General features: G+C 33.9%; 1 protein-coding gene across 15 annotated transcripts in view; it reads left to right on the plus strand.

The window, feature by feature from the left end:
* The window catches only part of PAPOLA (poly(A) polymerase alpha), a 63,221-nt gene extending 45,620 nt beyond the window's left edge, over positions 1 to 17,601 (plus strand). For 5 of the 15 annotated variants that reach the window (XM_078335718.1, XM_054240326.2, XM_054240337.2 and 2 more), the window contains 6 exons: positions 2,796 to 2,938; positions 6,457 to 6,557; positions 6,783 to 7,021; positions 11,199 to 11,261; positions 13,351 to 13,425; positions 15,441 to 17,601. In XM_078335718.1, the coding sequence (XP_078191844.1) occupies positions 2,796 to 2,938; positions 6,457 to 6,557; positions 6,783 to 7,021; positions 11,199 to 11,261; positions 13,351 to 13,425; positions 15,441 to 15,536 (717 nt within the window). In that variant the 3' untranslated portion in view covers positions 15,537 to 17,601. The remainder of the gene's footprint in view (positions 1 to 2,795; positions 2,939 to 6,456; positions 6,558 to 6,782; positions 7,022 to 11,198; positions 11,262 to 13,350; positions 13,426 to 15,440) is intronic. The other 10 variants (XM_054240327.2, XM_054240328.2, XM_054240329.2 and 7 more) reach the window with 5 other exon arrangements.
* The last annotated feature ends 225 nt before the right edge of the window (positions 17,602 to 17,826 follow it).

Below are 17,826 nucleotides of genomic sequence, written 5' to 3' on the forward strand. Positions count from 1 at the left end.
ATTTACTGTTATCAAACAGTTATGTATATGTATTTATTTTAAACTTTTCCATCAAGCAAAGTTTTATTTTAAAACTAAAGTATCTCAGAGATTAGCCTCAGGAAAACAAAACTAAAATATCAAGTTAAACACTTGCCTTCTAATTGTCCTTTAGTGTTGTATTATTAATGGGTTAAATCAGTTGTACTTAAATGTAAATTTATCACATACAAAAATTATAAACATTTTGGAGCCGGGAATGGTGGCTCATGCTTATAATCTCAATGACTTGTGAGGTTGAGGTAGGATCCTTTGAGGCTAGGAGTTTCAAGACCAGCCTGGGCAACAAAGCAAGACCCTGTCTCTCAAAAAAGTTTTTAATTAGCTGTGCATGGTGGCATGTACCTTATAGTCCTAGCTACTCTGGAGGCTCAGGTGGGAGAATCACTTGTGCCCAGGAGTTCAAGTCTGCAGTGAACTATGATTGTGCCATTGCACTCCAATCTGGGTGATAGAACGAGACCCTGTCTCTTACAAAATAATATTTTTTAAAATGTATACAAATTTTTTATGTTTTCAGAAGTAAAAGTAGATTATGTTCTTTAGAACTTTGCTATTTCTTATTAATAATTAATGAAATAGCTACTTAATTAACAGCTATTTCTAACAGGTAGACTTCTCAGAATCCTATATTCAGATAACCTTTTTAAATTCTTACTATTTCCATGACAACATTGGTATTTGGAACCATCTTTTGTACATTTTAAGTAAATTTGAATGTAAGATGTTTTATTTTTATTGTTTCTGCAGCTAGTATTTCTTGTAGTCTTCTAGAATATAAAGAGAAGGGGTCCAAAAATTTTATCAGATGAAGTAACTATAATTTCATAGCAAACTTACTCTTAACATTTTATTTATGCACAGACTGTTCGGTACATGTTACCACATATATATTTTTAAAAGGTTTTTGATTAAACTTGCTATTTTGTGACCTGCCTTTTTTTGTGTTAACATGTTGTGACCATCTATCGAAATTACATTTTTAGTGGTCGTTTAATTTATATAGCTACAGTATGATTAAATCTTCCCTGTATCTGAGATAACTTAGATTATTTCTAAGTTTGCGTTAGTAAAATAGCACTTTCTTGCTTAGTAAGTAACAGGTGTCTAGGAGTCAAGATCCATGAATGTTAACAAAAAGAAGCTATTAATAACTGCTATTTGCAAAGCACTGTACCATTTCTTTTTATATTTAATATTCCAGCAACCCATGAATATTGTCTTTTAATAGCAGAAACTGAGGGGTTAAGAACCTTGCCCTGGGTCATGTAGTATGAGTTGTGAATCGGACCTAGGTCTGACTGCAAAGTATGTGTGTGTGTGTTTCTGTAGTATGTTCTTTGTCTTATTTATCTTTTCTTAAAAATTATGATAGAATATTTTTGACTATTTAGCTTTGCGGTCTCCTGCTACCAAACTTGATCTAGATATAGAAGCAAACAAAGCAAAGTAGCTTACTGCTGGTTTGTGTTTAGACCAACCAGTTAAACTTTCACAGTTTATCCCCAGCAGTGGCTTGTTATCTCACAGGTGTTTGGTCACCTAGTGAGGCAGGTAACTGTAGAATTGAATATAATTTACTTACTGAATAAATCTTCTTATTTAGTGAAGAGTAAGATTCGTAGCATTGTTGAGTAGAAGAGATACTCATTTATAGTATTAGGTCCTTTTATTTCACAACTGACTTCATAAGCAAATGGCATTACTCTCCCTCTCCTTTCTACCAAATCTCATCTTCCCCATTTGATCAGTTTTCATTCATGTACATAAGTGGTATGTCTAGTGCTAAATCAAAGATAAGAATATTTTGTTATTTGGGGAATCAGAAAGCAGAGCATGCAGGTACATATATAAGGAATGTATTTTTTTCAGTAGTCTAAATTATTTTCATTAAAATGTTTCTGTAGGTAAGTGTATACAGGCTAAATAATCTGGGGGAGAAAAATGAAGCTGAAGGGGATCATTTTAATATTTTAGTAGCACCAAATAGCGAAAAATAAAACTTTGTTACTAGAAAACAACTTTAATTTTGTGAAACTATCCATAGTTTTTTGGTTTTTCTGCATTGTTTTGCAGTGCTTTGATTTTTTAAGGAGGATCAACCTTAGGATTTATATATATATATTATGTTTAGTTTTCAGAAAATTATTTCTACTTTTGTTTTTTCAGGATAATTTACACTATTATTAAGCATGCCATTAAAAAATTCTAAATTGCAATTAGAGCACTGAAGTATCTTGCTTTTGAGAAAGGCTCTTTTATTGACAAACTGTAATGAGTGTTACACTTTTTGAAATTTAAAGAATTATATTTATTGTAGGATAATTAGAAATCTATATGTAAACAAAACCACTTCCAGTCTCACTTGTCAGAGTCATTGTAGTCCCATGTTTATTGTTGACACATTTTTTCTTGTGTGTGTATATATTTATAGTCCTCTGATTTGAGATTCTTGTGTTTTCATATTATAGTGTTTTTAATTTGTATTGTATCTTACAGTCAGTATGTACATTTAATATAGCATTCCTTTCTCCTTTTTTCTCCCACACAAGAACTATATTTAATGTTGAAGCCTTAGAAGAAAGTACTTGACTCTCAGATTGTCTTTTAGAATCAGCATGGCACATCTAATTTTTGTAGATTTAGTTAATTGTGCTTTTCAGTAAAAATCATATATGTTAAGTAAAAGATTTCCATGTTTCAACATCTGGATGAAATAAAGATATATTTGATAATATATCCTTCATGGTTTGCAGCATTCAACAGAAGGTGTCAAATTGACAGCTCTCAATGACAGCAGCCTCGACTTGTCTATGGACAGTGATAACAGCATGTCTGTGCCTTCACCTACTAGTGCTACGAAGACCAGTCCATTGAGCAGTTCTGGCAGCTCTCAGGGGTAAGGAAAAAGAGGGAAACAGAAGTGGAGTGACTGTTTGCTAAATCAATTAGATATATTCTCTTTGCTATTAAAGTCATCTGTTTAGAATGTTACTTTAATTCTATCTACTAATATTTTTTGATAGCAATTTAATTCCTAGATTTGGGGATAGTACTTTTCAGTTTTGTCTTGCCAACACTTTATTTTTGAGACTGATAATGTCTTCAGTATGATGTGAATGAATGTTAGCACTGTAACCAAATTTATGTATTTAGACACCTACTGCTACAGTGCACCGTATGGTGTGCTAATGAGAACAGACAAAAGGAACAAAACTATCTTTCTGTCCTAGAGCTGCTTGTACCTTTGTAACAGAGAAATTTGTTTACGATAGTTAGGGAAACCTGTTTTAGAAGAGCTAAATCTCTCTCTAACATTTATAGCAGTTAAAATTTTTTAAATTTATTATTTTTAGAGATGGGCTCTTGCTGTGTTGTTTAGGCTGGCCTCAAGCTCCTGGACTCAAGTGATCCTCCTACCTCAACCTTCTGAGTAGCTGAGACTACAGGCGTGTGCCACTGCTCTGGGTATAAAGCAGTTAAAAATTTTCAGCCAGGTGCAGTGACTCAACACCTGTAATCCCAACACTTTGGGAGGCTGAGGTGGTAGGATCACTTGAGGCCAGAGTTCAAGACCAGCCTGGGTGGCAACATAGTGAAACCCCCATCTCTAGAAAAAAGTAAAAAATTAGTCAGGTGTGGTGTTGTGTACCTGTAGTCCTAGCTACTCAGGAAGCTGAGGTGGGAGGATTGCTTGAACCCTCGAGGTTGAGACTGCAGTGAGCTGTGATCCCACTGTTGCACCCTAGCCTGGACAACCAGAATGAGACCCTGTCTTAAAAAAAAATTTTTTTTTTTTTTACTATGAAAGAAATACAGTGTTTATGGCAGTAAAAATTAGAACACAATGAAGCCATATTTGTATTTAACTTCCATAAATTTGCCTTCTAGAATTCCTTAAAAATGAACATGCTACCATATTTTAAAAGAGAGCTATTTACATTAGACTTCTGGCGTGTTGGTAGTGTTTTAAAATGATGATCATATTGATCTATTTGTTATTCAATTTCATGCCTAAAACTTGAGTGCTGTTTAAAATATGTTATGTTACAGGTTTTTTTTTTTGGAAATGAAGTCTTGCTCTCTTGCCCACGCTGGAATGCAGTGGCGCAATCTCGGCTCACTGCAACATCTGTCTCCCAGGTTCAAGTGATTCTCCTGCCTTAGCCTCCTAAGTATCTGGGACTACAGGTGCATGCCACCTTGCCTGGCGAATTACTGTATTTTTGTGGCGATGGGGTTTCATTATGTTGGCCAGACTGGTCTTGAACTCCTGACCTCAGGTGGTTCACTCATCTCTGCCTCCAAAAGTGCTGGGATTACAGGCTTGAGCCACTATACCTGGCCTATATTACAATTTTTAAAAAGCAGTTTTAAAAATCAGTTTGTCAGTTAAAATGGTGATTCTCTGGATGAATGTGAAATAGAAAATGCTGAAGTGTCATGGATGTGTTCAGTGTTCTTTCTTTTGGACTTCGTGTGCATGATATGTTTTTAGGCTAATCATGCATAATCCAAATACTTCAGGACTGAATATGTCCCGTAAGTGTTACCATTTTGAAAGATTTTTTTTTTAAGTGAAGAAGCTAACATTTTAAGAATTTTGGGATTTGTAAAACCCTCTGTGTACTTTGAGTTTGTGCACGAATATAACGTGCACAACTGTACTAATAATTTTACAAATTTAGTTTTAAAATTTAGTTTCTTGAAGTAATACTAAATATTTTGTGTAGATAAACTTCTGGGTTTTTAGAATACAGCTGTATATTTGCTCAACAAGTATTGAGTGTTTATTGTGTACTAGGCACTTTGGTAGCCTTTTCCGGTTTTCTCCTGCATCTGTGGTGGTTCTCTGGCCACCTACCCTTTTCTTTTTGATTATTTAGTATTTGTGCCCTTGAGGACTCTCTCATTATACTTTTGTCTGTTTATCCCATCTTGATATTGTCCCTGAGTGGTAACACCTGCCCTATTGACTACATTTACATTCAGGTACCATTGATATTCATAGCCTTAATGAATTGACTCCTGTTTGGTTTCCATGTGGATGTCACAGAGGTACCAAAAATACAAGTCCTTCAGGTGTTGCCTACCTCCTCACGGTGGCATCATTCATCAATTTCAGAGTGTGGGCTCTGAAAGAGAAAGAGAGACAGAGAAGGAAACCAGAAGACTCTGGTTTTGTTTTTCTTTTAGGAGATAATAAAAACTTGAGTTTATGTAAATGCTAATGTGTAGGATTTACTTGAGACAGAAAAGTTGGAAGGGAGAGTAAAGAAGCAGTGGTGATTTGAGTTTCTTGATGACAGGTGCTAGTGAGATTTAGAACATAGATTGGGCTTTGTTATATTATGAGAAAAAAATTTCATTATATAGGAAAGAATAGGGGTTAATTATAGAAATGTGTGTCTTTAATATTTATACTTAGAATTTGGGCTAATACTTGGCTAATGGCTTTTGGTTGTTTGTGAAGTGGGAAACAAGGTCATTTGCGATTGGCATGAGAAAGAGAAAATGGGAGAGAAACTTCGGGGGGGAGTAAAGAGGGTTTAAAATAAGTTATTTTAAAAGTAAAATATTGAAATACCCCTTGTCACTTAAAGGTCTTTTTTCAACTGGGTCACTGGAGAGGCTTTTAGGGTTTTATAAAACCCTTATACTTGTATACAGAAGTTTATTAATGTTTTCTGTTTCTCAGAACATTTTCTCATTCATAACTTTAAAAAAAAAAATTAGCTTTTTGTTTTTTCTTTATAGAGATGAGGTCTTGCTGTGTTGCCCAAGCTAGTTTCAGACTTGACTTCAAGCAATCCTTTTTAAAAAAAAAAATTAGCTTTTTGTTTTTTCTTTATAGAGATGAGGTCTTGCTGTGTTGCCCAAGCTAGTTTCAGACTTGACTTCAAGCAATCCTCCTGTCTTGGCCTCCCAGAGTACTGGGATTACAGGCATGACCATGCCTGGTCTCTTATTAATAACTTTTTAAAGAACTTTTGTTCAAAAAAAAATCCTTCAGTTAAGTCTCTTAGCCCAAATCAGTGAAGAACAGATCTTTTAGAACCACTCTGGCGATATAGTAGCCAGTAGCCATATGTGACAATTTAAATTTAATTAAAATTAAATAGTTCTCACTAGTCATATTTTAAGTGCAAAGGAGTTTTGTTTTAATGGTGGCTACCATATCCAGTAGCACAGGTATAGAGCATTCTGTCATCCCAGGAAGTAATATTAGACAGTGCTACTTTAGAAGATTTGTGTACTTTTTACTGTTATATTTTATCCAATAAAGTCAGTTACTAAAGTATGTAAAGGAAGTAAAACCAAAAAATCATTTACTTTAGAAAATAACTTTGTACACATTATACATTATTGCATTTTATTTTTATTTATTTTCTTAAAGTTTTTTATTCTTATTTTTAGCAGAAACAGTCCTGCTCCAGCTGTAACAGCAGCATCTGTGACCAACATACAGGCTACTGAAGTTTCTGTGCCACAAGTAAATTCCAGTGAAAGCTCAGGGGGTAAGGAGATTGGGTTTTTCGGGTTTGAGAATTCTTATATTAGATTTGGTTTAGCCTTCATTTTGAAAAGCGGGTTTGTTAAGTACTCGAAATTTAGTTTTTTAATTGCCAGTTTATTATTTGCATGTAAAGTTATTCATGAAATCAAATTTGGAGAAATAAAAACTTAACTTGATACCGATATGGTTGTTTTAATCTGTATGTGCTCATATATTTGCCGCTTAGGTACATCGAGTGAAAGCATTCCTCAAACTGCCACACAACCAGCCATTTCTCCACCACCAAAGCCTACGGTCTCCAGAGTTGTTTCTTCAACACGTCTGGTAAACCCACCACCTAGATCTTCAGGAAATGCAGCAACTTCAGGAAATGCAGCAACAAAAATACCTACTCCTATAGTAGGAGTCAAGAGGACATCCTCACCTCATAAAGAAGAGAGTCCCAAGAAAACCAAAACAGAAGAGGTATATATATAAAAAACATACTAGTTAGCCATGGCAGCACCAAGTTGCCTATTTTTAAATCCAGTGGAAGAAAACTTTATGAACCAAAATAGAGAAGGATCAAGGAACAAAGCTTTTAGAAAACTTCAGGTGTGTCTATAGAGCTTTAGTGCCATAGTTTGTCACCTTTCCTATTCTTCTCAGTAACTACCTCTACCATAAAGCTATGCCTCTCATTTAAACTTCTTTAGTATGGTAGTTAGCAGGTACAGTCTGCACCAGAATTCAACATGGAATTCTTAACTTTTAATTCTCTAATGACTATCTTTTATTTGTACTGATATTTTGATGGCCCCTTTAGACAGTTTTTTGCTTCTGTGATCCAAATGGAATTTTGAAGTTTCTATACTGTACTTGGTATTATGGGACCATTGAATACTAGAGGTTCTGAGGGAATTCTTAGCGAATGATAAACAAGTGCACACAGCCAGATTCTCTAACACTTCAGGAAACTTTCTAGCAACATTTACATTTTTTTAAGAGGTGGGAGTTGTCTCACTCTGTTGCCTAGGCTACAGTACAGTGGTGCAATACATAGCTCACTTCAGCGTTGAACTCTTGGGCACAGGCAATCCTTCTGCCTCCAAGTAGTTAGACCCACAGGTGCATGCCACCATGCCCGTTAATAGCTGTTTAATTTTTTGTTTGTTTGTTTTGAGACAGGATCTGGCTCTGTTACCCAGGTTGGAGTGCAGTGGAGCAATTGCCTCACTTCTGCCTCTGCCTCCCAGGCTCAAGCAATTCCTTTCACCTCAGCCTCCCAAGTAGCTGGGACTTCAGTCGTGCACCACCATGCCTGGCTAATTAAAAGAAATTTTTTTTGGTAGCAACAGAGTAGTCTTGCTATGTTATCCAGGCTTCTCTCCAGCTCTTGGGCTTAAGCATTCCTCCTATCTTGGTCTCCTAAAGTGTTGAGGTTACAGGTGTGAACCACTATGCTCTGCGAACTTGTATTAACTTTTTATACTAGCTGGTTTACAATTGTTACCGTCTTAGTTTTGGGAAAACCGTGAAAACTGTACATTGATTTGGTATGAGTCTTAAAATGGAAGTAGTCTTGTTGCACAATTTTATCTCTCTCAAGACACTTTCATGTTGTTTTCCAGTCAATGATGCATTCATTATTGCCCCAGAGATGCCAGCCTAAAAGCACCAATTTTTTTGTGATTTCATTTTTTTTTTAGCTGAGAATTTATTTAGGAATTTACTTATTACAACAAAATTTCTTTAGAGTGGGAAAAAAACTCCTCTAGGTTTCTCATGGATTCTCTTATGTTTTGATTAAGAATAGTGAAAAATTATTTTTTTTCTAGTTTATTATTTTATGATTTAGCTTATTCTCTGAAGACTTGTTTTAGTGGTTTTTTTTTGTTTTGTTTTTTTTTTGTTGTTGTTGTTTTTGGAAATAGCTGCTACTAACTAAAAGTAATCTGATGAATTTTGTCATTCTTACCATGGTAAATGAGAATGAGAAATGGATATAGTATAGTATTTTAAATTCTCCCTAGATTACTTACATTACTTAAAATACCTAGTACAATGTAAATGCTGTTTAAATTATTGTTATGTTGTATTTTTTAATTTGTGTCATTTTTATTGTTGTATTATTTTTTATTTTTCTGAGTATTTTTGATCCATGGTTGGTTGAATTCGCAGATGCGGAATCCGCAGATATGGAGGGCCCACTGTAAATCATCATAATTTAGAAGATGTGTTTTGAAAACTCACCTGTGTCTGTGTAATTATCTCTTAAGGCAGTTTTTTTCATTGTTAGTTGTACCTTAGAATTAGTTTTTTGGGTTTTTTTGGTTGTTTTTCAATAAAGGTTTTAGAGCTTTCTCCACACAAATTGAATCAGAGATCTTCTAGAAGTTAACCTGGGGATCTTACTAAGAGCCCTGTTCCCACATGATTGTGTTGTACAGCAGCTTAATTAAACATGTACCCAATTTTTGTGTCAATTACACATTCAGACTACTGATACTGGTTTGAACTTGTCACAGCATTTCAAAATTCAAATTTCTTTGGACATTGGTAAAGTGTATTTAAGTGTAACTCTATGCCACTATACACTTAACATTTGTTTTTAATGTTAAAAATGGTACCCTAAGAGCTCTAAGTGAGTTTACACCAGTGCAGTGTTTTGCAGTTACCTTGGTCAAGTAACACTTGTGTTTCTTGTCTGGTTTAGAAAAGCAATAAGAATATAGAATTTTTAAACTTTAGTGTGGAAAATTAAAAATACATATAAAAGAGTCATTTAATATACTCATGTACCCATCACACAGCTTCAGTTATAATGAACTTTCAGCCAATCTTTGTAATCTTTTTCAGCCTTTTTCATTTTCTCTTGTCATTGAATTACTTAAAAGTAAAATCCAGACATGTTTCATTAGAATCTTAAAAATCATATCTAAGAATGAAAGTATTAACAGTCAAATTAGCCTACCGAAAAAAAATTGACAGTTTATTAGTATCATCAAATATCTAGTCACTGCTCAAATGTCCCTGATTGTTTCACTGATTTTTTTTTTTTTTTAAATAGGCTGTTTGTTCAAATCTGGAAGTAGAAAGAGATCCCTGTTTGCCGCCTCTAAGTGTCCTTTAAAATATAGATTCCCTCCCCCACTTTCTCCTGTAATTTTTTTTTTTTTGTATATATTTTCTTAGTCTGGATTTTGCTTATGGCATTTCTGTGGAGTTGATTAACAGAAGGATAGCATTTTAAGAAGATAAGGGACCTTGGGTTATTTCATGGGCTAGTCTCATTTTCTAGCAGAAGAACTTGCTGTTTAGTGGCTTTTCCAGTTACAGATTTAGTTACAGTAGGAGGCAGGATTAGAACCCAGGGCTAAATCTCATGATGTTAAAATCAATTTTGCTGTGGTAGAAATATTCTGATTTTGAAGCCCTTCTAAATTGGGTATTTTATTCTCTGCTAATGAGTACTTGGTATTAGAAATTGTAGTAAACCAGAAAGAAATACTGTCCCCACTCAGTAATGTACTATAGATAGGAGAGTTTTAGATACTCTGAGGTAGTTTACTTCTGCTTAGTGGTCATGAGATCCTAAGGTTTTTCAAATAAATATAAATGGTAATGTAAAATAAAAGTAGAAAATGTTTGCTCTATTTCCTGGACTGTATAGCTAAATTAAGCTCCTTCTCTCTCCGTATATATATTTTAAACTTTTTGTATGGAAAATTTCAAACATGTCATAAGTATAATGAACCGTCATGTTTGCATCACCTAGCTTCAACAGTTAAAAACTCATAGCCAGCCTTGTTTTATCTCCATACCCACATCACTTCCTTCCCCATTGTTTTGAAGCAAATCCCAGGCATAACAACCAAAAATATTTCTTTGTATATCTAAAAATAATGACTTATATAAAATATAAGTATAATATATTTATCACACAATTATTAATAATCCGTAGTTTTACAAATCAGTCAGTATTCAGATTTGGCCAATTGTGACACATTACTATTTTTAAAGTTTGCATATTTGCAGGGTTCAAATAAAGTCCTTATTAAAATTGGTTGATACCGTATTAAAATCACATTTAAAATTAACTGTTAGCTCTGCTGAGAAAATAGTGTTAAAATAGTTCTTAAGACCCAAGCAAGGCATTTCTCAAGCCTGTATTCTGGAGGATGTTAATAGGTCATACCAAGAACAAGGATTCTCTGGTTAACTAAGCTTGGAAAATTAAGGTGGTGTCCTTTCTTTATAGAATTTATTAGAATCTTTTATGTGCCACTCTATTTTAGTCTCCCAGAATGGGGGTGATACTATGCCAAAGTTCCTAAAGTTATTTGATCAGGATCTCTTTTTTTTTCTTTTCCTTACAAAATACATTTCTATGAACTCATAGCAGTTTTGGAAATGCACTTTAGGTGGTGATCTGCACTAACAGTTTTCCTAATGCTCTTTTTAATTTTATTAGCTACCGAAGCCAAATTTAATCTAATAAAAACATTTTAAAAGAGAAACTAGTTATCTGTTTTAAGGCTAAAGTTGATCTCACAGGTTTAATTATTTTATAGTTTTAAAAAAGTTTATAAAGTAAAGCATTGATTGGCAAATAATCTAAATTTTTCATTTTAGAGAATAAAGCTTTTTTTTTTAAAAACAGGATGAAACAAGTGAAGATGCTAACTGTCTTGCTTTGAGTGGACATGATAAAACAGAAGCAAAGGTATACTAATTTAGCCTTTAGAATGCATACACAATTAAGAGTACAGAAGATGTGATAGATTAAATGTCTCTAGAATGTTGTATTTTGTGCTATAGGGTTTGGATTTTTTCAGTATTGCTTATGGAGAAGTGTGTGTGTGTTTTTACTGTTAATCATGTAAAGCTGGACATTGAAGGGAATATAGTGATGAGTGAAACACATTCTGTGCCTTTAAAGGCGCAGAATTAAGTAGGAAAGATAAGTCATGAATGCAATTAATTACATTATCAAAGAAAAAGTAATTGAGGGCTGGGGGTCAAGGGGCAAGAAAAGTAAGATGTTATTTCTGACTGCAGAAATAGTAAGCAGTAAACATCTTCATTGAAGGAAGAAGTAGCATTTGAAGTGGTCTTTGAAGGATACATAGGATTTTTGACAGTACAGGATGAGATCATGATCTCTTTGTTGGGTTGAGAATATGGTATGATTACAGAAGCAGTTTTTGGCATAAGGTTTTGGTTAGAACCTGGGGTGCTTGGAACTTGAATGAGGTTTAGATGGGGTAGAAGAAATTTTTTCTTCCTCAAAATGTAAAAGACCCATTTTTTCCCAGAAGTTGAAATATATTGAAGGCTTTTAACTTTCTTCCCCTTTGTTGTGGGAAAATCGGAAATTTTTCCCCTTCTCCCAAATTATCCAGATTTCTATGATGGATATTTTAACAACTGTTCTCTTAGGTTTTGTGTGTGCCCTCATAATGCCCTTGCTTTCTAATTTTATTCACTTTATAAACCAAGAAAAAAATAGTTTATGTCATTCGTTATGTAATCTACACAATTATTAATGGCTTCATAGAATGCCATCTTAAGGGTATTAGCATTTTTATCCACCCAATTTCCTGTCCATAGCAGTTATTTCTGTTTTAAAAAGAAAGTTGTGCTTTCCTACTGTAATATTGGCTGCAGCTAAATAGCATGTCTACCATCCGTTTATATGTCTATTTACTTAGCATAAATTAATGAAAGAATAATTACTGAGGAAAACAGCTTGCTTAATCTTAAAATTTGGTATACATAGTCAAGTTGTCCTCCAGAAAGGCTGCATGTCTTCCATACCTACTTCCTACACCTTATTTACCTTTTTAAACTTCGTAGGAGAAAACAGTATTTCATTGTTTTATTTTTGTATATATTGTTTCATGGAAATTGAAGTTTTTATAATTTTATTTTCTTTTTTCTTTATTGAGATAGAGTCTTGCTCTGTCACCCAGGCTGGAGTGCAGTGGCACAATCTCGGTTCACTGCAACCTCCACCTCCCAGGTTCAAGTGATTCTCCTGCCTCAGCCTCCCGAGTAGCTGGGATTACAGGTGCCTGCCATCATGTCTGGCTAATTTTTGTATTTTTAGTAGAGATGGGGTTTCACTATGTTGGCCAGGCTAGTCTTGAACTCCTGACCTTGAGATCCTCCCACCTTGACTTCCCAAAGTGCTGGGTGTACAGGTGTGAGCTACCATACCTTGCCCATATTTTTATTTTCCTGTGTTGGTGTATATATTGTTTTCTTTTGTGTACTGCTTTTAAAAAGTTTAAAGTGATGGTATGACATGCAGAGTCAGTGCACTAATTATTGGGGAGGAGTGAAGAAGCCATAAGGAGGGAGAAATCTTTTAGAGACCTATTTCTTGCTTTTAATTAAAGGTGTGGGGTAATTTTATTTAGTGCTATTAATTGTTTTTCTTTTCCCACAAAGCTAAGAGCTTTCCTTGGGTTTATGCTCTGTTACTGTCTGGGCAACATTTCATGATGTGCCTATGTGTGTTTTTAATTTTCATTTGCTTAAAATGTCCATTGGAGCTGGTTGGAAAGTCATGAGCTATTTTGACCCATGCCTTATAAGATTTAAGTAGGCAAATAGAAATTTATTAATATCCGAACTGGTGAAATAACCTACAATGAGGCTTACTAGATGTTTTTGTAATGTAGTCACATCTTTCTCTTGATCCCTCCTGTCTTCCAGTTTGTCTTCTTTATTAGCCACCAAACCCAGTTATTTTCTTTTATTCTTTTTTAAGTCTCTTTTCCCCCTCCCCCATCCTCTTTGTCTCACAGGAACAACTTGATACAGAGACAAGTACAACTCAATCAGAAACTATTCAGACAGCGGCTTCTGTGTTGGCCTCTCAGGTACTAAGTGCAAAAAGCAAGGAGAATTTTGTAAATGTCCTTAAGATTAGTGTGGTATATTGAATTAAAGTGAGAGTTCATAGAAGGCTATTAAAATTAATCTTTGTGAAAGTAATTACTAGCCTATAAATTTATTTATTGTAGTTTTAAGGCAGGGCCCTGGATTTGATGGAACCATTTTTTGGGACTATTTCAGTGTTAACTCATCCCTTTATATTAACATATTATTTGATACTGCAATTTATTTAAATTTTCACTAGTCATTATACAGGGTATATATATACATATATGTTTGTAGGTCAAAGAGTGAAGTTTAAACTAGGAAAGAACTAAAAGCCATTTTTCATGGATTTCTTTTGCAAGGTTAATATATTTTTATTTAAAAAATGTATTTCTGCCCTAGTTTTTACTGCTGATTTCAGTTAGTTTTTAATATAGCTCATAGCGCTTCAGAGTTACTTTTTCATTTGTCCTAGCAATTCTGCTTGTAAGTCTCTCACATACAGAATACAGTAGGCATCTGGAATCGTTTTTCATTGATTTGTTTGTGAACCTTCATTTTGTTAAATAATTTTCTTCTTGCATCCTTTCACATGAGTGAACCCTAATGTCTAGCTCAAACGCTGACACAAAGTAGATATATTCTTTAATACATTATAAAACTGGCTAATCTACAAAGTAACTGAGATAACAACTGCTGCTGTACTGATGCTGTGGTGATATTTGGCTGCTTTGCAGCTCAGTTATTTTAACATGATCATTTATAAAAATGTGCTTTTGCTAGATGTTAACTTTTAGAGTTTCTAAAGATACATAAATATTATGTTTAGTTTCTGGAATATCTTTTCCATAATCTAATAAAACTTAAGGGGGAATAACTGACATCAGGAAGTATGCTTAATATTGATACGTGGACAAACTTGTTTATCAAATGTAAACTGTCCTGTGATTGTGATTGCATGTTTTTTTGGTTTGCCACATACTCTCTAGGGATCTGTTTTCATAGTTTTGTCTTACTGAATTTATCCCTGTAGTAATTAGTATCCGTGAATATTTGCCTTCTAGATATTTTTATGAGTGACTAGAATTTTCTTTCTAATGAAAGGATTCATAGAGCCATAGAAAAATCACCCAGTTGTAAAAAGAATGATTATGTTGGTTTTGAAAAATACATTCCTATGTTTGGTAATGTTAGGGACATACTTATTTCTGGGGAGGTGATAATATTGTGGCTATACGAGTTCTTATTGTTTTCAGATAAATCTGGAAATATCTGTAGATGAAATGATAGGATCTCTAGGATTTGCTTTCGAATAACACAAGGCAAATTGCAGTGGGGAAACAGTGGCTTTGATTTGATAATTGATGAAGCTGTGTAATGAATACATGGGGATCTGTTATGCAGTGCTCTCTAGTTTTGTGTATGTTTGGAATTTTCCATAATAAAACATTAAAAGATTTATCTCTATTTTTTAGTGTTCAAGAAGGCTTGTGATTTAATCTAATTAATATGATAATGATCTACCTAAAATTTAGGATAAATTATTGCTCAGCTGTATAGATTTAATTGTATAATTTACAGTGTCAGAAAATAATAAATTTACTGCTGCTTCTGTGTATAAGGTGAACTTGATGTATTCTCCCACTTGGGGGTGCTCCAATACTAGTTAATATTACAGCTATTAGTGTCATGATAAGTGAATACAGTTTAGAGTAACTTAGTCATTATGATAGGTGATTCTTAGAGGAGCAATTTTAAAAACTATTTGAAATTACTTGAATTTTTAAAATATTGTTAAAATATACCTATTTGAAAATGTCTACAACTGTTGAACAAATAATGTGAAAGTAAGTCATATTTACATTCCATTTTGACAACAGTATAGGTTTTTTTTTATTTGTAATACTTTTCTTATTATTATAAGGTTTCTTAGGAAGTAAAGCAATAGAAAATACATCTCATTGTTAAATTGTGGTGCTTTGAACAATGTTGTGTTCTTTGCTTTCATTCTCAGAAAACATCCAGTACAGACCTTTCTGATATCCCTGCTCTCCCTGCAAATCCTATTCCTGTTATCAAGAATTCAATAAAACTGAGATTGAATCGGTAAAAACAACCTCAGGGGTCCATAAACAATATCTGCCAACTCAACCTGTTGTCTTCAAATGCTAAAAAAAGGAGAATGGAGGGTACAAGACTAGACATGACTGAAATGGATTTGGGTTTTTTTGGTGACCTCCCTTACTGGGCTAATCAGCACTTGATCGGAAGTCCAGGTTAGTATGTGAAGCCAGGAGTACTATAATTATTGTGTTAGCAACAGTTGCATTAACTATTTCAAAAATTACTGCCTTTAAAAAAACCTCAAGCTATATTTGTATCCATAATTGACATCTGGATTGGGTTTATGTTTGATGCATTGTTTGGAAAATTTGCAATACAAACTGGCATAAAAATTACCTATTCTGATGATGCACTTTTATGTATTTTTTATTAGAAAGTAGAAATAATTTTAGATTTTCAGCTTGATGGATTTTCAGTTTTTCCTGAGGAATTTTCTTTACCATTAGTCTTCAAATTGGATACCATTGTGCAGTGGTGTACTGTTACACTTCAGAGAAAGGGTAAGAGTACATCTAGTTCAGTTCCTGTGAGGTAGCTTTAACCCTTAAAAATGAAACGTCAACTCTAGGGTACATTTGACACTGAAAGAATAATTAGGAAATAACTTGGTTTTCGTGGGGTCATGATTAAGAAATGATATATTGGTTTTATTTATGGAATTGTTTTATAGTGCATACAAATCAGCGACCAGCCAGCAAATATCTTTATATGAGCTTATGAAAGCTCTGTATTGTTTTGCCTTCAATCTGTTGTCTTCAAAACAAACAAAAAAGCTTCTTGCTCCCTCCCTACTTTTCTTCCTTTTTCTTTTTGCTTGTATGCACACGGTAGGACTACTTCACAAGAAACAAAATGCCAGTATTTTCTTGAGCCATGATGTGAAACCAGTGACCCTGTGGCCACATGGCACAGAACACTAAATTTTGGTCCCATGGCTGAAGTTTGAGGGTGACTAAAGGTAATGCCTGTGAAACATGATATCTATCTGAGATGGCCATTTGATCTCTAAATAAGAGGAATTTTGTACACTCCACAGAACTCTTATCTATAGTAAAATTGATTTTCAGTTTTAAATATGGGCAAAAAGGCATTTTCTCCAAGATTTTAAAACAAATTCTTATTTTTAAATTGTTTACCAAAATTTGTCAGTACATTTTACATGTAGAAACATTAAAAAAAATCATTTCTAGCAAGCACTTGACATCCAGTCAGCTCTCTACTCCTTTATTTTGTTTTATTAAAAGATTAAGAGCTCCTTTCTTTGAGTAAAATAATTTCTCATAATTAAGCAGCAGAACATCTATCTTTACAAAGTATGAGGGATGCCAGATGTTGATAAACTTAGTTACTCTTTCTTAATCTGGACAAAGTAAACTTAACAGATTTTTCTGATGAGCATGTTTTATGAATCCTCCATTGTGCTCCATTCTATCACATGTGCATTTTTCATGTTAAACTGCAATTACTGAAACTCTTCCCCTATCCTTCTAAATTAATTTTCCGAAGTTGGAGTGTAGTCTTTTCCCCCTTAGGCTATGCATTAATCAAAGCTTTCTTTTCACCTTGACTTTATAATGTCTAGTATACAATATTATTTCTACTTCCCACATCTTCGCTTTACACAGTCACCTTGCCCTTCCTCCCACCACCTAAGAAAAAAGATGGTCATACTAACAGGTGAAGTGTACAAGGTGTCTGTGTGTTTTGTGTAGCTTCAGAATTAGATTGAAATTACCAGGCACAGATTTAGTCTTGTCATTTTGTTTACACATTGGAGAAAACAATTCAGTTTATTAAACGTTTCATGTAACTGCACCCAAGTTTTGCCAAGCTGGAAACTTGGACCTTTTCTGTGTAGTGACTTTTTAATTATAGTTTTCATAACCTGGAGATCAGACTGTTGCTTTCGCATGATGTATGTAGTGTCTCATGACTGGAGTTTGCTTTGTTTTATAGTATCTGTACTCCTTGTATTTTTCAAGAGCTATTTTGTAAACAGATGATGTATTTCTCCATTGAAAACACAATAAAAAAAAAACAGCACAATCTCACAGTTGGCTGATTTCTTTTGACCACTACTTTTGTTGTTTTTTTCAGTAATTTAATTGGTTCTGTCGTAAGTTTATAGTATGGTTCTAAGTGAGAATTTGCAAAAGAATTTGGTTACATTAGAAAAGATTTGTTTCTGGTTAACTATTGGCAGCAGCCTAGTATTTATATCTCAGATAATAATTAGGTGTTTGTTTTTCATATAATTGATCTTTAGGGAGGAAAAC

Source organism: Callithrix jacchus, chromosome 8 (genome assembly GCF_049354715.1).
Source record: "Callithrix jacchus isolate 240 chromosome 8, calJac240_pri, whole genome shotgun sequence".
Taxonomy (NCBI): domain Eukaryota; kingdom Metazoa; phylum Chordata; class Mammalia; order Primates; family Cebidae; genus Callithrix; species Callithrix jacchus.